The sequence below is a fragment of the Drosophila ananassae genome, chromosome XL (assembly GCF_017639315.1).
Source record: "Drosophila ananassae strain 14024-0371.13 chromosome XL, ASM1763931v2, whole genome shotgun sequence".
Lineage (NCBI taxonomy): Eukaryota > Metazoa > Arthropoda > Insecta > Diptera > Drosophilidae > Drosophila > Drosophila ananassae.
Window position 1 is genome coordinate 13612184 of NC_057931.1, and position 22619 is coordinate 13634802.

The window sequence follows — 22619 nt, forward strand, 5'->3', positions numbered from 1 at the left end:
CGGAATTGTTTACATGTGTCTTTGTTACAGTTACAGTTACAGTTATCCATTGGTGGCTTGTGGATTGTGTGGGCGTGAAAGTGGGAAGACATGAGCCTACATTTAGCTGCTGCTCTCCGTCCCTCCTTCTGCTGGGCTCCCTTGTTCTTCCTTAGCTAGTTTTCTCGCTTGCATATGCAAGAAGCCCCTGCCTCCTCTCCTTCTATGTTGTTGGTAACGTCATTGCTATCGTCATCGCCATCGTCATCGGCTTCGCTGACTCGCCTCCATTCACGCCCATTTTATTTAGCATTTTGTTGTTTTTTCGGTTTCCTGCGGTTTTTAATTAAAATTAACTTTGTTTATTTTACGCTTTACCCACGCCGCGTCTACCGCTCTTGCTCTCTCTCTCTCTCTCTTTCTCTGCCGCCTCAGACAAAGTGATGTTTACTTTTGCCCGCTCTCTCTCCCGCTCGCAGGCTCTCCGGCTGTGGCTAGGCTACTTTCGTTGCTGTTGTTGTTATTGTTGATGTTGTAGCTGCATGTAATTGCCGCCATTTGCGTTGTCGACCCAGCCTCCTAGCACTCTGCCTCTCTGCCTCTCCGCTCTCCACTTTATCCACTTGTTGTTGTTGTTAGTTCTACCTGTTGGTAGACAGACAAAAGCTTAACCAGCGGAAGAAGAAGAGTTTCGCAATCATCGTCATCATCTCTCAGTTTCCCTGCCTCTCGCACTCTCCACTCTCCAGTCTCCATCACCATCGCGTTGCCGGATTGTTTAACTTTTGTAAGTTTGTTAAAGTTTTTGTTATGCCTGCTGGTATTTGCCCCCAAGCAACTCCCCCCCTCGTTCCCCCCATGCCGTCTGCCGTCATTTTGATTAGTGCATTTTATTTACATCTTGATGCAATTCACTTGTTTGCACCGGAGATGATAACAGTTTGAACAGCAGACCGCCATGGCAAACGGCAATCTATCTGAAGTGAACAAAAAAATAATTAAATGGAGAAGAAAGCGATGCAGTTTATTGACTGAGCCTGCTATCTGGAAGCCAAAGTTGATTAAAATTGTAAAAAGCCACCGAAGCGATGTGTTTTGTCGCTGCCGAATATGTAGCATACATATTGGGGTTTGCGGGAAACTGTTTATTATTTGCAAACAAATTCAATTTAATCCATTATTAAGCCAGATTTGAGAGCCTAATGAATTTCATTGTGTCACTTTTAAAGCGTAAATTGATTAGAAATCGTAATAGTTAACAATGAACGGGAATTTGGTCACTTTCCCGTTCATTGTAGCATACTTTTTGGGTCTCTCGAATAAGGATAATTATAATTTGCAACTCTTTGCTCATATTTTTTAATTTGCAACCATTTCACCCCTCTTATCCAGAAATGTATCAAATTAATGCCCTGTTTTTAGACCATCCGTTTGTGAAACTTTCGGCTTATAATCAAAATTGTTAAAGATCCTTGTTGGCCGTTGCCCGTTGGCCCTTTTCAGACTCCACTCCCCATCCCCCTCCCCCTCGCCGTTCAGCAATTAGATGTCCTCACCTGGGCCACTTCCACTTCCTTCCAGGCGAGTCGTCACTTTGGTTACCGCCCCCCGCGTTGTTGTTTTTTCACTCGGCGAAGGACCAACAAAGAAAATTGCAAATAAATTAACAAGTTAATTGAGTTTCGTGTTTAGGCAGGACACAGGATACGCTACACAGGATACAGAAAGCGATCCCAGCACCGAGGTCTCCGAGCCAAAGCTTATGGCCAATAATCAAGGGAAGCCGTGAGGGGTATGCACAGTCGGGGCTAAAATATTAGGGCAAGTTAGTATATCTTATAGATCTCATATATCTTGTACATCTTAAGTATCTTAAACATCTTATATATTATATAACTCATATATCCTTAATTTAAACATAAAGAAAATACTTTCCCTATATCGTTTGATCTTTTAATATAATATCTTAGAATAAAAAATATTTTTTAATATTTTAATAAGCATTTCAACCCATTCCCTTTAGTATTTCCGGCATATTGCTTGTAAATTAGAAGATTTGAAATTATTTATGTGGCGGCCGCTTGATGCTCTCCTCTTGGCGGCAGCTGTTCCTCCGCCAGGACCTCTCCGCCGCCCCATCCCCAACATCCTGCCTGGTGTCGAGTGCGTTGCGGTTTGTCAGGTGCGTTAAACTGTGCGGTCCCCACTGCGGTCGCTCTTCGGTTATTAACAATTAACAATTAATGCTAAATCAATAAGCAAACACAACATATTTGAAATAGGGGTAAGGCGGTAAGGCGGTAAGGCCTGGCCCCAATTCCTGCCCGTTGACAATGCCATTTATATGCTAATTGGAATAGCTCAAGGACGGCCAGGATAGGCCGGGGCCTATCCTTGCTGTTGCTTCGTTTCCAAGTTAATATCGTACCATGCCGTAACGTTTCTGTTTCGACGAATTAATTAAAAATTTTTACATCCTGGCCACGAAATTGCCGAAAATCGCCGCCACAGGAACAAAAAGCCAAGCGCATCAGCATCAAATGCAAAGCTCCCATCCTGCATGTCCTGCATGTCCTGCCAGTGCCGCCTGTCCCCCATGTCCTGGGCCTGTCCTGCCTGTGTGTCCTTCATAGACGGGGACGACGCCTATGTGAGACATGTATGCAACAAAATCATTTTTCAATTACATTTTCGGGTTTTCGTGTGTGGTCCAAGTTTGGTCCTTTAAAAGCGACCATAACCACAGAGCTAGCTCTGCGGCAGGGAGAGGAGGAGAAGCGATGACGGGGGCAAGTACCACCCGCCATCTGCCACACGCGGGTTGCATATATTGAAAATTTGCTGCAAAATTGATTCCACGGCATTTTTGCGGATACGGAGGCGGATGCACAACATTTTGAATGACCATTGATCACAGGGAGCGGCAGGAAATGGACAAGCGGAACTATAAATAATATTGCCACTTTCAGAACGGATATCCCAATACTTTTCATCAACCTTCTTTTAAGATTTCAGTTTAATTGCCTCCAGCTACTCCAGGCTTTTGAAATCAAAGGTTAAGATATAGCCATAGATATGGTATAGCTTGTTATACCAGATACTCCAAGTAGAGGAGGATATTTTTATATACACTCAGAGAAAAATCAGAAATTGCATAGTTAAGCCAAGTTTACTTAATTCATGAATAAAAATTCGTAATATTAGTACGTAAGTAATTAAATAAGAATTTTTTTTCCCTGAAAATCGATTTTAAATATTAAAATTTTTGATTTAAGCGTCAAAATTGTTCTCGGAATCACAAAAAATACATAAATAAATCCATATAATTTCTCAAATTATAAAAAAATTATATATATTTTTCATTTATATTTCTTAATGTTTTCATATTTTTCATTTAAGTATTTAAAATTTTTTTTATTAAACTGTAACTATTTTATTACATTTTATTGATTTTTATTAAATCTGGTAGGAGTCGAACTCTCCCCCATCTGGGCTTAATAATACAAATTTATTAAAATAGCAAAAATTGTGGAATTATCGAGCTCGAATCGAATCCAGCAAGCTTCACATATCAGCCGAGAACTCTACCGGTGGGCTAATACTTCTTATACCGAAAAAGGCATTTTTTTGTTGAGCCAGTTCAGAAAATGTTTTGAAAAAAGTATTCCTAGAACACTAAACTCGACCAAATATTGAAGAGACCTATTTTTAACTATTATTAGTTATTTTTTTTAAAGAGACCTTGTATTCTGCTTCTGTACAGGGACGTCAGAGGTAGAGCTGTAGCCTGTTCTTTTAGTTTATAGGCTCATTTTACACATTTTATAGTTTAAAAGTTCGAAAGGCTGGTTTAAAGAAAGGGTACCCCGCTGGGATATGTTTAACAAATGTTAAAACATAATCATAGTTAAAATTAAAAATAATTTATGTAGAACAGTGCCCGTGTATATTTTTTAATTCCTCTAATTTACAACTTGCTCAAGCTGCCTGTTAGGTTTTAATAATTAAAACAAGGCTTGTTTAACTGGAATTCCCCTAACAAGGAAGGGCTGAAATGCAAGAGAAGACTGCTAGGTATAGTCAATAGTCGGGAAACTATAGCTTTTCCTTAAAATAGGCTCTTCCATTATGGTTAAGTAAAATAAATGGTTAAGTAAATAAATATATGCTTTGCAAGTAAAAGACTTGCAACTCTCGGATGTGAGCTTTTTATTTTAATATTTTTTATCATAATATTATTTTAATATTTACAGCCAAATCCGTACAATTATCGACATTCTTTGATTTTTTTACAATTACTTTGTTAAACATGTTTTCTGCAAAGATTCTTTAAAAAACAGTTACAAACTACATTATTTTAAAATAATAAACAATGAGAAATGAAAAATAAGAACATGGCAAGCCAAATATAAATAGTATTATTTATAAATAGTAATAGTGTCTAAATATAATATAAATAGCATCCAAATATTAGCAAATTATTGGCAGCCCAAGGCCTTTCCCCTGAAGCCTTAATTAAAAACTTAAATGATGGCCTTTATAAGCAGGCTTAAATATTTATTGGCCATGTACTCACAAATATCGGAAGCCATTGAACTGAAAATGGGAGCCTGGATGGGGTGGCCGAAAACGTTTAACCAGAAACTGGCTGAAATTTGTGCCCGAAAACTCGGATGTTTCAACGCCCTCATCGGATTGATGCCCCATCGGACCACCGGACCATCCCCCATCCACATGTCCATTTCCAGCCGATGGCTATCATCATCATCGGCAGGATGATCATCGTGTGGACCGTTTTAATCAATTATAATTGCTAGCATTTTTGATTAGTTGGCACCTGCCTCAATCATCTGCAACGTCCGAATGGTCGGAATCGTTTTGGTCAACCATGGCACAAAGCATGAATCTATTGGGGGGCGGGATCTGGGGGGCAGGATCTGGGGAGTACCAGAGTCCCCCATCTCTCCCCTCTACAGAGCCCGCCCGAAAATCTGAAATCTGAAAAACCCGGAGAGGGGAATGCGGTTTGGGTGCAACCGGATATTCCGACACGGATAGAAGCTATACATGTGTTTCTACTCGTATGGGTGTGTGTCTATAGGTGTGTGTCCATTTCAAGACTGAGGGGCCGGGCCGGATGGCAAACATTTTACGTAATTGCGCACATATTTAAATTGCGTTCCATATTGTACAATACATCAAATTATGGCCCAAAGTAAAGTAAATCTGACAGACGGACACGGAAACAATGCCTGGTAAAGAGCCAAGTGTAGGTGGGCTCGGAGGAGACCTAAGGCCAGTTAATAAGTAAGCCAGAGAATGTATCCTGAGGTCCTCTATCCGCATGTCCTGTTGTCCGCTTGTCCGTTTCTCCCTTTCCCTGTTCCTCCAGTTTTTGTCTCTCTCGCATGTATTTTGCATGAGATTTTCAGGCGACTGACTCCGTCCATACCCTGCCCCGTAACATATTTAGATTTTCTCGGAAAATATTTATGAGTATGTCCTCGCATTGATTTGTAATTCAATTTTACCTTTAAGGATAGACGTTACTACCCATCAAGGACTAATTCTAACCTTAAAACCCCAAAATAAAAGTCTTTAATATAAATTATCTTGATTGTTAATTTTTGACAGGATTTTAGAGTGTTTAGAATAGAATTTTAGAGTAAGTAATTAAAGAAATCAAGAAAAGTAGTTTTTGAATTTATTTTAGTAATTCTATCATGTAATTTTAATTCTATAATATATATCTCTATCATTCTTTAATTATATTCTATATAGTTTCTACCAAAGCTTTTAGAATCAATACAATTTCCAATCCTTTTTTTTGTTTATTAAGATTCTAGGATTTTTTAATTATTAGCATTAAGGCTAATTGGCTTTATAAATTTTGTTTTGTAAATAAATTGATGGACATTTTTTAAGGATTGTTTAGAATACAATACATTATTATAAAAATAGCATAGAATCAGGATAGACCCAGAAAACAAGATTTTTCCAAAGAACCTACTAACAATCTATGATCTTTAGAATTATGTGTTAAGATAAACAATTTACTTGAAAATCTTAAATCTCAATAACTCTCTCCTTCCATAAATTTCTTAGAAAACTTAGCCCCTCATAAGCATAATTAAATCCCCAAAAATGCCTTTCCGCATACGCCCATGTCCCGGCTGAGAGGCAGGACACTTTCGCCGAGTTCAAAGCTAATCCTTTTGCCAGGACTGTCGTCCTGGATTAGTTTTAAAATGCCGTTCCTCGCATTACGGCCAATTGTCCATGAGGGAGGGGTGGGCGGTATGAGGGGTATTGGCCTCCTCCTGCTCCTGCAACTGACGCTCCTTGCGGGTCATATCCTTAGCCATGGCTGGTTAAGTTTGCAACTGATTTGATTCCATCTCGACCAAATGTCCTTGGAGGGCGTGCTGCCACGCCTACAGCTAAGCGCCCCGATAACAAAGGAGAGCCACTGAAAAGCACTTTTTTCCTTTAGACTGTTAGTCATACACTGGAGGTGAAGAAATTAGGTTTCATATTTTTTTCATTCATATGACATATAAATTCATATGCCAGAAGCAAAACTTACTCTACAGCCCCCGTTTTTTTAAATTTTTTTTTAAATTATTATTTTATTTTTTACCTATTATAATTTTAATTTTAAATTAGACCAAAACTATTTATAGAACAAAAACTGCAAAATAGGTACATAGGACATAGAAGGCAACCCTGGTCAAAAATATGGTGTCTTAATTTCGACTTTTTGGCTTCTAAAAGTTTTCTTCCCGATAGAAAGTTGCTTAAACTGAAAGTCAATTATAATTATTAAACTCAATTACAGATATCTTTAAAAAATGTCTTTAAAAGTTAGGACAAATTAAACAATGGCCAGAGTTGCCAACTACAAATGTTTTGCTGAACAGGGTCCAGGGTTGCCAGCTTTTATTTCACTTCTCGAAAAATGTAAATATTTAAATTTATTTAATTGCTTTTGTAAAGAACTTAAGGTCATAGCCTTGAGTATTTATTAAATATTTAATATCCACTTGTGATTTATAAATTATTTTATTTTTCCTCACAGTCTGACATTTATTGTGATGACCATAATTGTCATATGTCCCTATCGTCTTGATGTGTTTATATAGAAAATATTTCACAGGCAATTTCGCAACCTCGCCCACAACGCCCTCATCTTGGGCCATCCACCTACACGCCCCACTGTCGCCCCCGCCACCCTTATATGGATATATATTGGTCCTGCGGCTGGTCCTGGACTGGGGACATATTCACTATTGTGCATACACAAACTCTAATAAAAAATTCAGTCCACGTCTGGAGCACTTATTGATACGTGAGCATAGATGACACACACTCCTGCCCTAAGTAGCGCATATATATGCATAGGGCCCGGCTCAGGGGTGGGACTGGAGGGGCTAGATAGGACTAAAGGGGCTACTGTCAAGGATATCGTGGGTGGTGGGTGGTGGTTGGAGCGCAGGCCAGGTCTGGGGACAAAGACATTCCCAGCCGACGTCGAACAATTACTGACCATGAAAAATGGCCAAAAGTCGAGACACCGTAAGTGAGAAAAGGACTCGATCAATGTCAATGAAATGAATCAATTTTTGGCAAAAACGACAAAAAAATCACCGGATTCAAATTACGGGCTAGATAATAGGGGTTCAGGGTCATGTTCTCATAAAGGGATAAGAAATATGCCGATTTTTTAAAGAAATAAAAGCCTAATCTGAAGCTTGTTATTATTGGATCTTAAAGGTAGGTTTCTAATTTAAACGTTTAAACCTGTTTTTAGAACTTGTATACTTTTATTTTACTCATAAATAAATAGTAATGGTACAGTTTCTTATAATTCCTTTAGCTTCATATTTATTAACATTTTTATTATTATTCTGGAAACTATTTATTTATTTTTCCACAGTTTGGGGTATTTTTCTTTAGAATAAAATTTCTTCAATGTCTTTAAACATGGACTTTTTTATGAAAAAAAGTCCCATATCAATCTCAAAAACCTTATATGACCATTTACTAGCCACTCGGTACGACTCTCAAAAATACTTAATAATAATAAAATAAAATATATATTATGATATATAGAATACATATAGGATATAGGATACATAGGAACGGAAATAATTAAGATATACTCTTTCCCATTCCAAAAACCGGGTATCACAACCATAAAAAGATACCATACGATACTTAATACGTCTCTCAAAAATACTTAATTCTTGGCGGAAAACTTTAGACATTTTTACTCAAAAAACTAAAAAATAAAATATACATATATGGAAAATATATATATATGATATATACGATACTCGGTACGTCTCTCAAAACTCCTTAATACTTGTTAGAAACTTTACTTTACTTACTTGTTAGAAAGTTTATAATTTTTTAATAAAAATATAAGAAAATAAGTTCCTTAATTTATGTATAAAACTTGTCTAGATAAAAATAAAATTCCCGAAAATAGGGTATACCCATTTCCTTCTCGAGAAGCTGGTATCATAAGCCGGTCTTGCAGCCAAAGGGATTTGGCTTCTTGCTGCAAAAACACGCTCCTAAGTCACCTTTGTTGTGGGGAATTATTGTTTTGTGGCCAGAGTCTTTCTGTCTCTCGGAACAAACAACAAATTGGCCTAATTAATTTGTGAATTGCGGGGAGCCGGCGACCGACGACCGAGAAGCGCATAAAGGATAAAGGATTTGGTAAGAAGCAGTGATTACTTGGCATTATGTATTATTGTTATAATATGCCATGAATGCACAAAGTATGTATTTTATTATACAGATATATATGTATTTATATATATACATTTGTGGTACATAGGGGATATGGGAAAACCGCATACCGACAAATGCGAGTTATCTATATTGTGCATACAAAGACGGAAACAAATCAATTAACATTATTCATTCAAAAACAATTAATTGTCATAATTAAGCTGGAATGCTGTTTCACTCTTTGAAGTGCCATCGAAATAATGGAGATGATGTGCCGCCATTTTGTGGCAAGTATTAAGGATGTCAAAGTGAAAAATGGGCCAATAATCGGGATAATTGTGATGAATGGTGGTGGGCAGTCAGTCGTAGGACATGACTAAAGAGGTTTTTTTTAGTAAAAACTCAAACAAATTTGAATCATAAAGGGGTCCTCTATTCCACTGCCATCTGAGACCCGCCCAAGGACGACAATCAGGATAAGCTCTCGGACCAGGATAATGACAAATCGCAACTTTCCATTCCGCCATTTAATGTTCGTGTCACAAAGGAATGGGCCAATCTCGGCATAAACAGGTAACACTGTCCCCCAAACCCCCCACACAGAGACAATAAACTGCAATGGCATGGCCAACACACACACACACACACTAACACACACATGTCTTTCTGAAAGGGGGGAGGGAGGAGAAGGGGCTGCCACGTTGCACACAAAGAGCGGAACATTTTGTTAAGGCCACTTTGCGACATTTTAATTTAAATGCTAATCAGTTGCCAATAGACTAAAAAGAACGAACCTATCCCACCTCGAGTGTATGGCCACATGTATGTATGGGTGTAGGGGTGTTGGGGTGTGCAAAAATTGCAAGTCATTTGGCGGAGACAAAGGGGTGGGGCATGTGGGGGGCAAGGTGCAACACCAACAGCAACACCAACACCAACACCAGCAGCAACAGCGCTACAATTTGTATTTAAAATGTTGGCCATTGTGGATTAGCAGCGATGGAGGAGCGAGCCTACGGAAGAGGCATCCCAAGGGGGGTACACTCAGGAAAAAGAGGAATACGGAAGTAGGGATTATACATAAGTAGCTGATAAATAAACTAAGTATTTTACAGCAAATTTAAACAGAAAAGTAGAGATTACGGGTGTTTTATACTCAAGATGAGTTACTCTTTTCAAAAACTTTCCAAATACTTAATTTTAAAGTGATTAGATTATTTTTTAAGTTTGAATTATATTTATTATTATTTATATTATCCTCAAAAATCTGTTTCCTTATATAATACCTTAAAAATGCTATGAAAATCATTGAAATATTATCCTTCATTTAAAAATCATTGAAGAAATAGATCCGCGAAAAATTAAGAAATATACATTTCTAAAATAAAAAAATTATAAAAGTATTTTCTTAAAAGAAAATAAAAGTAATTTTAGATAAATTCGATTTATGTATTATAGCTAATATTGAAATAAATAAATAAATAATTTTAGAAAACTGTACCATATGTTCCATCTTTGCAAGTTTAAGAATTTTATATTCTCTCTAATCTTTATTATTAAACTAAATTTTTCTCAAAACTAATGAGTAAAATGAGTTTAAAAACATTGATTAAAAAAACCTAAACACTTTTATTATAAATTCATGTCTTTAAAACCAAAGACTATAAAAACTCCATTCCACGAGAATAGCCAGACACTTTGTCTAAAAATAAAGTGGAAGTTAATTTTAGAAAAATCCAAGCAGGGGATTTTATTAAAACAGAGGCTAGTGAAATATAAGAGAACATTTAAAAAAATTAAAAATCAGTTCAGGTTCAGAACTTCACTTTCCCGTTTTTATTTTAACAAAAGTCAGTGATATATAAGAGACAATTTCAAAAAATGTAAAATCAGTTCAGGTTTAGAACTTCGTTTGCCCGTTTGTATTTTTAAAATATTTTTAAAAGCAAGTTTCGTTTTTTCCGGCGAGTGTAGAAAATCACCTGGAGCTGAAGGTTGTTTTTGGTCTCCTTTTTGTTGCCGGGGTGTCGTGTCGTCATTATCATTTGCATTTGCATTTTGGGCCGGCTCTTTGTCGGCTTGTTGGGTAAATATGGCCATTTTATGCAGCGTCCACGAGATGGCATCCCAAGGTGGCTGGAACGAGCGGGCCAGCACCGCCCAGTCCCGCCGAACTGGGAGCCATAAAAGAAAATTGCACCGGGTCGCGTGTAAACAACCAACAACTTCAAATGAGCAACAAATTGGTTTTAAAACCCAGTGGGGCTCAAGCATTTTCAATTCAAATGAACCACCTATTCAGAAATCGTTATCGATTTGCGCCAATCGAATATTAGAGATGGCACTGGGGAGTGGGCGAATGCGGTCTCACTGCCGTTTGGGTTTATCGTTAGGTTCGGTTTAATTTTCGCTTAGTTTACGTTTCGCTGATTTTTGTGTTGTTTATTTTCGAGCCAGTGCTCGAACGGCCACCACCTGTCACCTGCCATCCCCAGCCCGCCCCGATGGCCGCCCCGACGAAGATCTGCTCTTGCCCGGCGCCGGCTGACCAGGATCGGCTCATCCAGTTCACCAACTGCCGCCTGGTTCGCGGCCACCAGTTGCTCCGCGACGATCTCTGGGTGCGAGACGGGAAAATCATAAATCCGGAGCCGATATTCTTCGACGAGCAGTCCAAGGCCCACAGCCGGATCGATTGTGGTGGTGCCATCATCGCCCCCGGCTACCTGGATCTCCAGATCAATGGTGAGGCGGTGCTCCAGTATATCCAGTCTTCCACTAGCCTTCCACCCTTTGACCCCCCCTCAAAATGGCACTTTCGCTGCGGGCTCAATCAGTCGCCAAGGTCGCCCATTCCCCATTAACGAGTTGGATTGGGGGCAGAGTAATCGGAGCGAGCTAATCTTATCGGGGCTTTAGATTCATTCTCCCCCCTAACCCGAGCAGCAGCTCAACCACAAGTGGAGTACAGTGGGAACTAGATAGTGTTCAGTGCTGGCTCAGGCCACACACTGAACAAAGGAGGCTCTATCAGTAGCTCCATATGTGGTCGGTTAATATTTACTATCAGAGAGGTTTGCTTCTCGCTTTTTCCTTTAAATTTTAGCTTTAGTTTATTTTTTGATTATATTTAAATTATTTCTGGTCTGTAGTTCATTTAATTTTATTTTTGTTTAATTGTAATTGAAATTGTTTAATTTTATCTTTTCTTGTTAAATCTTGATGTTAGATAATTTATTTTAAATTACAAAACTAAAGTTCGTTTTTAAATTTATTTTTTCGAAAAGATTCAGTATAAAAACAGGTGTAGTTGATCGTTAGTTAGTCAACCTTAAATATAGTAACCTTAATTTTAAATATTTATTTTGCTTTTAAAATGTAGTTTTAGTTTAAGATGTTTATGATATTTATATCGTTTATATTTATATTTTTCTTTTTTAATCATTTAAATATTTTATTCGAAATTCAAAAACTACAAATTCATTTTTAATTTTTTTTTTAAAGGATTCAGTTACAATAGTTCGTTTTTTTATACCAAACTTTAATTATAAATATTTATTTTGCTTTTAAATTTTAATTTTAGGTTCTTTTTTGATGAAATAAAAATTAGTTGTGGCCTGAAATCTTTATTATTTAATTTGTCTTCTCGTTTTTCATTTTTAAGATATTTTATTCTTTATTCAAAAACAACAAATTGTGTTTCACTTTATTCATTCGAAAAAAATTGAGTTACAAAATTGTTTTATCCTAAATAGTTAACGTTTTTTATATCAAACCTTACTTATAAATATTTTTCAATTTCAATTTTCTACCCTTTTTAATGATATTTTTTAAACTTTAAACTATTTAATATTTGAATTTTTATGTCAGTTTTAAGATATATTTATGAAAGTATAAGATCTATAGTATTACATCCATAAACTTTCTTATAGCTCATTTTCCAGTCCAGTTTTTCTTATAAATGGATTTATATAATATATTATTTTCTTAATTAACAAGCTTAATTATTTGTCTTTTAAGATTTTTACAATATAAAAAAAATGCATTTGTTATAATTTTAAATATAAATTATTTTGTTCGATAACAAGTATAATATTATATAGAATCTTAAAACAAACTTTAAAACATTAGAAATTAGAAACTGCTCTGAAAAACGGAAATTTTTTAAATTTTTATTGAAAACAAGTATTTTCAAATATTAACTCCTAATTTAAAAACAAGAATCCATCTTAATATCTATATTCCTTGATAAAATCTTAAAATCTATGATTTTAAACCACCCTTTGCACATAAAAGTGATAAATTATGATCACTGAAACCCGCAAAATAGAACAACCCCTTAGAAATAAACCCAAAAATAAAAGCAATTGCTTCAATTAATCAATGATTTAAAGGGCAACAACCGCGGAATAGACCAAGGCCAGAACTTAATAGTATATGAGAGAGAAAGTCTTTCGGAACTTATTAATAAATATTGAACGTTCTTCCCCAGGCGGCTATGGAGTGGACTTCTCCTACGACACCGACACCATCGAGGAGGGCGTGGCCAAGGTGGCGCGCGGATTGGTGAAGAGCGGCGTCACCTCCTTCTGCCCCACACTGGTGACCTCGCCCAGCGACAGCTACCACACCATCCTGCCACGCATTCCCACGGCTGTGCCCGAGGGCGCCGGCATCCTGGGCATCCATGCCGAGGGCCCGTTCATCAATCCCCAGAAGAAGGGAGCCCATCCCGAGAACTGCATACAGACCATAGACAAGGTGGGTGGCTCCCGGGCATCCTTCCACTCCAGCTCCCATTAATACTTTCTCTTCCAGGGACTGAGCTCCTTGGAGAGCACTTACGGCTCGCTGGAACGCATCAAGATCGTCACCCTGGCGCCGGAGAAGGTCAGCGACCCGCAGGTGATCGGCCAGCTGGTGGAGCGCGGCATCACCGTCTCCCTGGGCCACTCCATGGCCTCGCTGGGCGACGGAGAACGGGCCGTCAAGCAGGGCGCCACCCTGATCACGCACCTCTTCAACGCCATGCTGCCGTTCCACCACCGCGATCCCGGCCTGGTGGGTCTCCTCGCCTCGGATGCTGTGCCCAGCGGCCGGACCGTGTACTTCGGCATCATTTCCGACGGCGTCCACACGCATCCGGCTGCCCTCAGGATAGCCTATCGGACGCACCCGCAGGGCCTGATCCTGGTGACGGATGCCATTTCGGCCCTGGGCCTGGAGGAAGGTGTCCACCACATCGGCCAGCTGCCGCTGGAGGTGAAGCAGGGCAAGGCGTTCATCGCCGGCACGGAGACTCTGTGTGGCAGCATCGCTCCCATGGACGAGTGTGTGAGGATCTTTCGAAGGGCCACGGGTAAGGGCAAGGACACACCGTCCATCAGTCCGCCATTCAAGTCTATTGTTATTTGTTATTATTTTCAATTACTCGACCAATTAATCAAATATTTCCTCTGTCCCGCTTTCAGACTGCTCCATTGTCTATGCGATCGAGGCGGCCACTCTGCACCCGGCTCAGTGCCTGAAGATTGAGAAACAGAAGGGCACCCTGGACTTTGGCTCGGACGCGGACTTTATACTGCTGGACGACGAGCTGCGGGTGCTCTCCACCTGGATAGCAGGAAGACGTGTTCACCAGACTGCCGCCTAGCTGGGGCATCTAATGCTCCCAGCTGCCTCTAAATGTAACCAATATATTTTTATAAACCTGCTGCAGGATATATTTTATACGGCCCCCACCCACGATTCTCCCAAATAAATTGTTCATGTTTTATACATTCCACTAACCATGAAGGTTATTCCGGGTTGAGGGCGTAGTTGGGCAACTTATTTAAAATTTTTATTTAATTTGAGCTTAAAAGATTGTAATACTTTTTCCGAGTGTACCCTATAATATATATATATATATATTCTTGATCGGGATCACCCAAGTCCCCTGTCCTGAGGCAACGTAAGCCCATCCATCTGTCTGTCTCTTTCTACGCGTACTAGTCTCTCTATTTCGAGCCATCGACTTCCAACTTTGCACAGATCCTTTTTCTTCTATATACATTATGTATGTACATATATATATGTATATATCGGTCGCCTGTCGCCTGAAGCTGTCATATAACTGATTGATCAAAAATGGCATGAAAGTTATGTGTTTTGGACTTTCTATGGATTATATTTTGGAATAACTGATCCGATCTACCAAATTTCATAAGAATCGGCCGACTATAGCTTATAAAATTCGATGCTTTTATCATAAAGGTTAGAAACCCCCGAAATTTTCAGTCAAAACTGCTTTCGCAATTCCCTTTACTAAAAAGAAGAACCCGTGTTTGGGGCGTCCGTCTCTTTCCTCATATCCATACAAGTAGTCAGAATATATCCTCATAAGTATATATTCCAATAACCGATTCGCTATAGTCGTCCATCAGTCTGCACTGTTTGTTTTTCAATTTTTTCCTCGAAAAATGGCCTCTATCTCTAACAACCCAGTTTAGAAAAATATTTTAAAAGTAAAGTGTATTTAAAAGTGAAAGTAAAGAAAAGTATCTATTGCCTCTATCTATTACTATCTTTAGACCTCCATCAGACCAGTTAAGGACATACCGTCTAGAAAGATAACAAAATTCGGCAAAATCGGCCAATTGTTAGAGGGATTGGTGACCAAAAAGTGTGTTAATGTTTTGAAAATCCACTTTTTTTAAATTTAGATAAATTCAAAATAGCGTTTTTTATGTGAAGTCCCATAATGGAAAAACTTACCTACATCCGACCTATATTATTCTTTGAAACTACGTGTATTCTTTGATTAGCCTTTGTTGAATTAAATTTAATGTTTTTCAAGGTTTGATTTTATTTTTTATGACTTTTAAAAAAGATTTTAAAAGATTTAAGGGGTATTAAGAAAAATCTATATATTTTCGCATGAAATATTTCTAGAGTAGGGTTCCATTTTTTTATTGTTAGATTTTGAAAAATATTTTTTCAGAATTGAAAAATTTTAAAATTCTCCAACCGTTTTCTGTTGGAAAAGGTATTTAAATACGTATTTTCGAAACCTTTTTTTTAATTCTTCTCCGTGATTTCTCAAAATGTTAAAATAGATTTTTCGGAAAAACTGAAACTGAAAACTGAAGTACTGAACTAGGATTACTGAAAAATACTCCATAATTTTTGTTTTAATAAAAAAAATAGTTGTTTTATGCTTTCGTATCTTAACTTTTCAAAAAATGACATAAATAATATTCCATTTTTGAAATACTTAATTAATTCGGGCCATCTTTCTGATACTGGGTGCTGTTCTAACGTTTTATATTATAATTTATATCTCTAGAACGTAAAATTTTAATTCATCATTAAACCATTCTTAAAGAAACTTTAATAATAGCTCAACATAGACAATACAGAAAATAAATAAAAAGTTTTATTTCTATTCTTTGAATTGAAAAACGCATTTTTCCAACGTTTTGTTTTTTTCAAATATTTGAAACTTATTCTGAAAAAGCTCAAAATCCCACACAGCACCCACTGTCAATAAAATTGTAAGCCGGAAACTGTCGACTTGGCCCATAGTACTTAGCTCGAACTTCCGCTTTTGGGTTTCAAAAACGGACCTAAGTAGCCCGAAAAGTGACGAGCCGAGTCGAGCCTTGTGAGAAGCTCAGTACAGCTCTCGTGTCCGGCAAGAAAGTAATAAAAATAATACAAATTTTTCTTAAAAAAAACTATATTTTGTAAGTGATATTGCCTGGTCTCGGAGGTAAGTGGCTCTTCTTAATTCCTAAATACATAGACCGCCCAGAAGACATAGACTAAGGATTATATGACATGGTTTAAGTTTTTTATATATTTTTTTGTTTGTTTTTTGCGTTTTTTAAATCTGTTTTCATAATAATAAACTGTTAATCATTTGGTGTGGACAACTACGCTAAATCCATATACAGTTTACACGTAATAAGTATTAAACGAAAATAATTATGTAGAATATAAAATTATAGGCGTACGGGCGTCGTTGCCGGAAACTTCCCTCCGTAGCTAACTTAATAGTGAGAGACCCGGAATCGTCGCAATCGGTTGGCTCTCCTCCTCCCTCGAAAAAAAAAATGCACGTAAAAAATGCATGCGCGATACATAATCATACAATTATATAAAAGCTATTTTTTGGAAAAGATTTTAGAAAACGGTGAGCCCCACAGACGGAGCCCTAAATTTTAGGAAAATCCAAGCGGGAAAGACCTATATGCTTCTTTACATATATATTTGATACTATCCAATGCATAATATGTATTCGTTTATGTATATCTAGGCTGCAAGGCAAAAACAAAACAAGACGAGTCCTAGTCCTAGTCGTAGTCGTAGTCGTAGTCGTAGTCCTAGTCCTAGTCGTAGTCGTAGTCGTAGTCGTAGTCCTAGTCCTAGTCGTGGTCGCAGTAGGTGGCGGTTGGAGACAGGTAGAAATTGTGATGGCAATAATGACAAACGATCGACGAATGAGCTTAAGGAATCATAGGACTATATATATATCAAAAGTTGCGTTACAAAAGTTGCTTGTGTCTGTCTGCTGCGCCATCTGGAACCGATGATCTTCCGTCCGCTAAGCGTTAGCTAACTTGAGGAGGAGGAGGTTGTCTCCCCCATCCACCCTTTCGTTTATTCAATCTCCAGTGTGCATTCTGCTCCGGAGTCCATGCTTTCCTTCTAAAGTGTGTCTGTCTGTGTGCGTGCGTTAACTAACGTAGCCTTGTGGTCTGCTTCTACCATGGATCCATGGATCTTGTAAAGTTGCTTCCAAATATTCGTATTACATTAATTTTTATATCGACGTTAAACTTTAGGTAGGTTGTTTCTGTTGCTTGTTCCAGTTATTAGTAAGTAAATGGTTCCCTCCGGCGACTGGGCCTGGGCTTATTGCTTCATATCGTCGGGTGTCGCTGAGTGTCTTGTCTGTCTTCGTGTGAGTGTATCTGTCTGTCTGTATTTTTTCTTTTTTTTTTTGGAGCAGTTTCAAAAACTGTCCCCCGTATATCCATCCCATCCCATCCCATCCCATCCAATCCAATCCAATCCAATCCGTCCCACAGCGTATGGGGGGGGCCTTTTACGCACAGCACTTGTTGTATCCCGGCGCCTTGTCGTTGTTCCTCCGGTCGATGATGACCCGCTCCTGGTTCTCGGCCGACTCACGGCCGGACGTCTTGTCCAGAATGGCCTGGGCCAGCTCGCAGAAGGCCTCCTCGATGTTTGTGTTTGATTTGGCGGATGTTTCCATAAATCGGATTCCATGTTCCCGGGCAATCTGCAAATGGAACGCAGGTTATTAGAACGGCTTGCGTAAATAGTGGAAATATATATATATAATTTAGACGGCACGCACACTCGCCCGGAGATCGCCGTCCCGGAATAGCAATCATCATAAATAACCCTATCGACTGCTCGCACACTGCTCTATAGATCTTTATTATGCGATTTATATTATTGTTTGTTTGCATGGCATTCCATCTTTGTTTATCTTTTGCGCGCTTTTTCTCATCGAAATTAACTCACAAATGGACTTGGATTCCTTCCCTATCGTGAAACTTTCCACTGAAACTCATCCACCTTCTTGCTGTAAACAATCGGACCTTGAGAGCTCTACAAAGTAACATTTCTTTTTGATTTTTAACTGAAATTCTGACCCAAAACGAAGGCCACCTATGATAGAATATAAAACTACAGAATGGACTTTGTACAAAATTCGGCCATGACTCATGCCGGACTTATTTTCCTCAGTCTACACACAGGGCAAAAGCCAGAAGAGCAACTAGCTCCCTTACCGCTTCGCCGCGCTCCTTGTTGACCACCCGCTTGTCGGTCATGTCGCACTTGTTGCCCAGGATCATCTTCTCCACGTCTTCGTTGGCGTGCTGAAAGGGAAGAGGCTTGAAAGATGCCCTCCAGGGACGTGATCTCAAGGGGACTCACCTCGTCTATGTTCCGCAGCCATTTGACTATGTTCTCGAAGCTCTTCTCGTTCGTTATGTCATAGACGAGCATTATGCCCATGGCGCCGCGGTAGTAGGACGTGGTTATCGTGTGGAATCGCTCCTGGCCGGCGGTGTCCCATATTTGAAGCTTGATCTTCTTGCCCTGCAGCTCCACTGTTTTGATTTTGAAATCGATGCCTAGGCGGGGGGAGGGGATAGAACATAGAATAAATAAATGTATTATCGGGGGCAATGACGTCACGGAGGCCAAGACGACCGCGACAGATCGATGATTCATCCGGACACCGGATAAGGGGTTCGGGGGTTGGGGGGTCCACAACTGGCGGAACAGCTGACAGAATGCCAGCACGTATCGGTTACGTGTTTTTCGCTTAGACCTGGACTAATTCGAGCCACTAGCAACCAACCAGTCCAAAGGGGCTGTGATCCCACACACGCTTGGATGATAGGCGTGTGTGTGTGTGTGTGTGTGCCGTCGGGATCCCCTCTCGACCGGCGACCCGATAAGGCCACCCTGCCACGCCCAATTACACACACGCATATCCTTGCCCCATTCTAGTCGCAGCTGCGTCGCAGTCGCAGTCTCTGCCACTGCCACTGCCACAGCCACTGCCGCCGTTTACAGCAGCTGACACATATATGTATGCGCGTACAGGGTGTCCCGGTGTGGCGCACTACTCACCTATGGTCGATATGAATGTGGAGGTGAAGGCATCATCGGAGAAGCGGAACAGAATGCATGTCTTCCCCACTCCCGAGTCGCCGATCAGCAACAGCTTGAAGAGCAAATCGTAGGTTTTCTTGGCCATTTCCTTGCCTCGCAGCCGAACAAAGCACTAACACACACCCACACACCAACACCGCAACACACACACTCGCACGCACGCACGCAGGTGACAAACGATAATATTCAGCTCGATGCACTCTTGCCGGTCGCCTTGCTGTCGCCCAATCTCGGTTGTTGGCTCGGTTAGTGATTGTGCTTGATGTTCGGACAGCCGTTGATTCCCTCACGAATTTTTATGTGCGGCAATAATTGCACCAAAACAGCAGCTTTATCAGAAAAGAAGATGAGAACGAACGGGCGACGGCTTTTCGCGCTTACCAATACTAATAACCCGCGCGCTTATTAACACTGCGTTGCAAACTATCGATCGTTGCGCCATAGATGTTCTCGGTTAGCTATGATTTTTACTAATATTTTTATATATTTCTACTCTCTAATTTTCCATCCATTTTTAATTGAACTGGAAGAAAATATTGATCGCAGATATAAATTGTTGCTATCGATAGTTTCATAGCCATCGCAGCCATTGGAACTTACCAACACTGTTTGTAAAAGTACGTTTACACTCGGAATTTTAGCAAAATAAATACGAAATGGTAAGCAAATCGCGAATAAATGTCCCTTATCACCCTCTGTAATCGGCTAATCACCCGTAGGACGCGGAAGACACCGACTGGCAGAACTGCCTGGTCGAAATCAAGGACCGCGGGCAATATCTGCTGCGGTCGGAGAAGTGGGCCGACTGCCGCTTCTTGGTGGGCACTCCGCCAAATCAGCAATTGGTTGCTGCACACAAGCTCCTGCTGGCCATGGCGTCGCCCGTCTTCGAGACGATGTTCTTTGGCAACCTACCGGACAAGACGGACCCCATCGTCATATCTGATGTGCAACCCGAGGCGTTCGAGGCCCTGCTGGAGTACATCTACACTGACCGCATCCACATCACTTCCTTCGACAAGGCCTGCGAGCTGTGCTATGTGGCCAAAAAGTACATGCTGCCCCACGTCGTGACGCGCTGCACCCACTTCTTGTGGGCCGATCTCAGCCCGAAGAACGCCTGCCGGGCGTACGAGTTCGCCAAGCTCTTCGACGAGCCGCGTCTGATGCAGAGCAGCATGGACCTGATCGCCGCCAATACCCGCGAAGTGTTATCGGACCCGAGCTTCCTTGACATCGAGGTGCCCACCCTGATGGCCATTCTCGACCAGAACCGGCTGAACATCGATTCGGAGCTGGACCTATTCAACTGCCTTCTCAAGTTCGCCAACGAGCGCGGCATGCTGAACGAGTCCGACCGCCAGGAGGACGTTAGCGGGGGGGAGCCGGCTAGGGAGTCGACCAATGTCCTGGTGGAGGAGATCAAGATGGAGCCCGATGTAGCGGCGATGGTGCAGCACATGCACCAGGACGAGGAAGGTGAGTCCAGCTTCGAGTCAGATCCCTATAGTCAGCCGTCGACCTCTGCAGCCGGAGTTGGGATGGCTGCCTCCGCTGCCGAGGCAGCTGGCGCCTCTGCTTCCGCCGCCTCGCCGCCCGTCAACGTGGAGATCGATGTGGCCGCCGCCTCCGACGACGTGGTGATCATCGACAGCGACGCCTCGGGCGACGCAGCCGCCAACATGATCAACCTGATGGATGCCCAGCGCACAATACTGGACGGAGCAATGCTGCGCCAGGCGGTGAAAAAGATCCGCTTCCTGACAATGACCCCCAAACAGTTCGCCGAGGGGCCGGCGCGCTCCAAACTGCTGCAGCAGCACGAGGCCCTGGCCATACTGATCAAGATCTCCAGCCCGACCCTCAACGACTGTGACATGCCCGAGGGCTTCTGTGTGTCGCGGAGCATGCGGAACTACTACGAGACGGGGCTGCGCATAGGGAACCGGGAGCTGGGCTCTGCCTACCGTCACCCGAGCACGGTGGTCACTTCGGGGGTCTGCTTTTCGGGCGCCGGGCCGTCCGTTCGCAGTGGCGGCGGGCCGATCATGATGAGCAACGCCCAGCCGGCCTACCCGCGCATGGGCGCCGCCAACAACGCCTGCAGCTTCGGATTCAGCGTCTGCGATGATCAGCAGCTGGGCATACGGGCCCAGGACCAGATGGGCGTGCCGGAACCAGCACCGCTGCCCACTGGAATGCGATGTTTTGGAGATGCCTACGAGGGGGGACCAGTGGGGGGTCCGCCACCACCACCCAACGAGAACGAGCCAGCTGGAGGAGGAGGAGCAGCCGGAGGAGGCGCCGTGCCAGTAATTGGAGGACCAGGAGCAGCATCATCAGGTAATTCGCACAATGATATGGTGCGCGCCTACTGTAAGCGCTCCCTTACCCGCCAGTTCGATTTCCGCAACACGAGCGTCACGGATGCTGGCGTCACCTTTCAAGTAGACACCAATATATGGATACTTGGCGTCCAAGTGCCCACGAGGGTGTTGTGTGGGGAGCTAATGACCTCCGCCGGCTTCACCGAACGCTACACGGAGGTGTTGTACGCCCATATACAAGATATGCACGGTTCCCGGATAACCTACACCCATTGTACGGCCCGAGTCCGATACGATTCCCAGCTAGACCTCACTTTTGACCGGCCAGTCTACATCTACCGCAACCAGATATACAAGATCTATGTCGTATTCAACAAGACGGGGTGGTATCCAATGTACTCGTGCGTCCCCGACGCCAGCTGCCATCGCGTCAAGTTCATGTTCAACGTCGGACTACCGACCGAGTCTGTGCGCGACGGCCTCATCTACGCCATCATTTTCTCCACCCCGCAGGAGCATGGTCGGAATCTGGTAGACTAGAGTTAACTTAGTTTAGGCTTTGTATTTTATTGTACGTGATAGCTGGTAGGCTTTTATGCTAGAATTAGTTTGTCAAATTGCCAGTAACCTTTGGTTAGTGTTCGTTCCAAATTGTATTTATTTCGAATTTACAAATTGTATCCCCAAAGCGGAATGGGATTCTGATCCGAATCCCAAACCGCCACTGCAATATCATTAAGAGTTCACCTTTTCTGTTTAATCTTATATATTTTTATTACCTTGCTCTCCAATAGAGCTTGGGGTTTTTATGGCCACTGTCTGGTGGCATCTTCCAATCCTAACTTTAAATAACCCAAATCTTGTGACCAA

The 22619-nt window shown here is 41.2% G+C and overlaps 3 protein-coding genes across 5 annotated transcripts; 2 read left to right on the top strand and 1 right to left on the bottom strand.

Annotated features, from left to right (window-relative positions):
- The first annotated feature begins 11097 nt into the window (after window positions 1-11097).
- On the top strand, window positions 11098-14510 carry LOC6503152 (N-acetylglucosamine-6-phosphate deacetylase). The gene is made up of 4 exons (XM_001963493.4): window positions 11098-11466; window positions 13214-13482; window positions 13540-14080; window positions 14193-14510. The coding sequence occupies exons 1-4, from the start codon at window positions 11226-11228 to the stop codon at window positions 14372-14374; spliced, it is 1233 nt and encodes a 410-aa protein (XP_001963529.1). The 5' UTR covers window positions 11098-11225; the 3' UTR covers window positions 14375-14510.
- A 1882-nt stretch (window positions 14511-16392) lies between these two features.
- LOC6503153 lies at window positions 16393-22509 on the top strand. 3 transcript variants are annotated; one of them, XM_014905832.3, is made up of 4 exons: window positions 16393-16474; window positions 19953-20081; window positions 20142-21765; window positions 21822-22509. In XM_014905832.3, the coding sequence occupies exons 2-4, from the start codon at window positions 20079-20081 to the stop codon at window positions 22067-22069; spliced, it is 1875 nt and encodes a 624-aa protein (XP_014761318.1). In that variant the 5' UTR covers window positions 16393-16474; window positions 19953-20078; the 3' UTR covers window positions 22070-22509. The 3 variants fall into 3 exon arrangements, with proteins under 3 accessions (XP_014761318.1, XP_032308891.1, XP_001963531.1); XM_032453000.2 differs by having other exon boundaries at window positions 16394-16474; window positions 20142-20901; window positions 20953-22509; XM_001963495.4 differs by having other exon boundaries at window positions 16394-16474; window positions 20142-22509.
- On the bottom strand, window positions 16956-19814 carry LOC6502952 (ras-related protein Rab-10). The gene is made up of 4 exons (XM_001963494.4): window positions 19381-19814; window positions 18676-18875; window positions 18528-18617; window positions 16956-18010 (listed from the first exon to the last, which is right to left on the bottom strand). The coding sequence occupies exons 1-4, from the start codon at window positions 19505-19507 to the stop codon at window positions 17813-17815; spliced, it is 615 nt and encodes a 204-aa protein (XP_001963530.1). The 5' UTR covers window positions 19508-19814; the 3' UTR covers window positions 16956-17812.
- Window positions 22510-22619: the final 110 nt, after the last annotated feature.

What these genes read in the sequence shown, in the direction of transcription:
- LOC6503152 (XM_001963493.4), top strand. Translation starts at nt 11,226, where the DNA reads ATGGCCGCCCCGACGAAGATCTGCTCTTGCCCGGCGCCGGCTGACCAG. An exon ending in CCTGGATCTCCAGATCAATG is followed by an intron (nt 11,467 to 13,213) that starts GTGAGGCGGTGC and finishes GTTCTTCCCCAG; the next exon opens with GCGGCTATGGAGTGGACTTC. An exon ending in GATCTTTCGAAGGGCCACGG is followed by an intron (nt 14,081 to 14,192) that starts GTAAGGGCAAGG and finishes TCCCGCTTTCAG; the next exon opens with ACTGCTCCATTGTCTATGCG.
- LOC6502952 (XM_001963494.4), bottom strand. Translation starts at nt 19,507, where the DNA reads ATGGCCAAGAAAACCTACGATTTGCTCTTCAAGCTGTTGCTGATCGGC. An exon ending in CACATTCATATCGACCATAG is followed by an intron (nt 18,876 to 19,380) that starts GTGAGTAGTGCG and finishes CCCCCCGCCTAG; the next exon opens with GCATCGATTTCAAAATCAAA. An exon ending in ACAAGGAGCGCGGCGAAGCG is followed by an intron (nt 18,011 to 18,527) that starts GTAAGGGAGCTA and finishes TTCCATTTGCAG; the next exon opens with ATTGCCCGGGAACATGGAAT.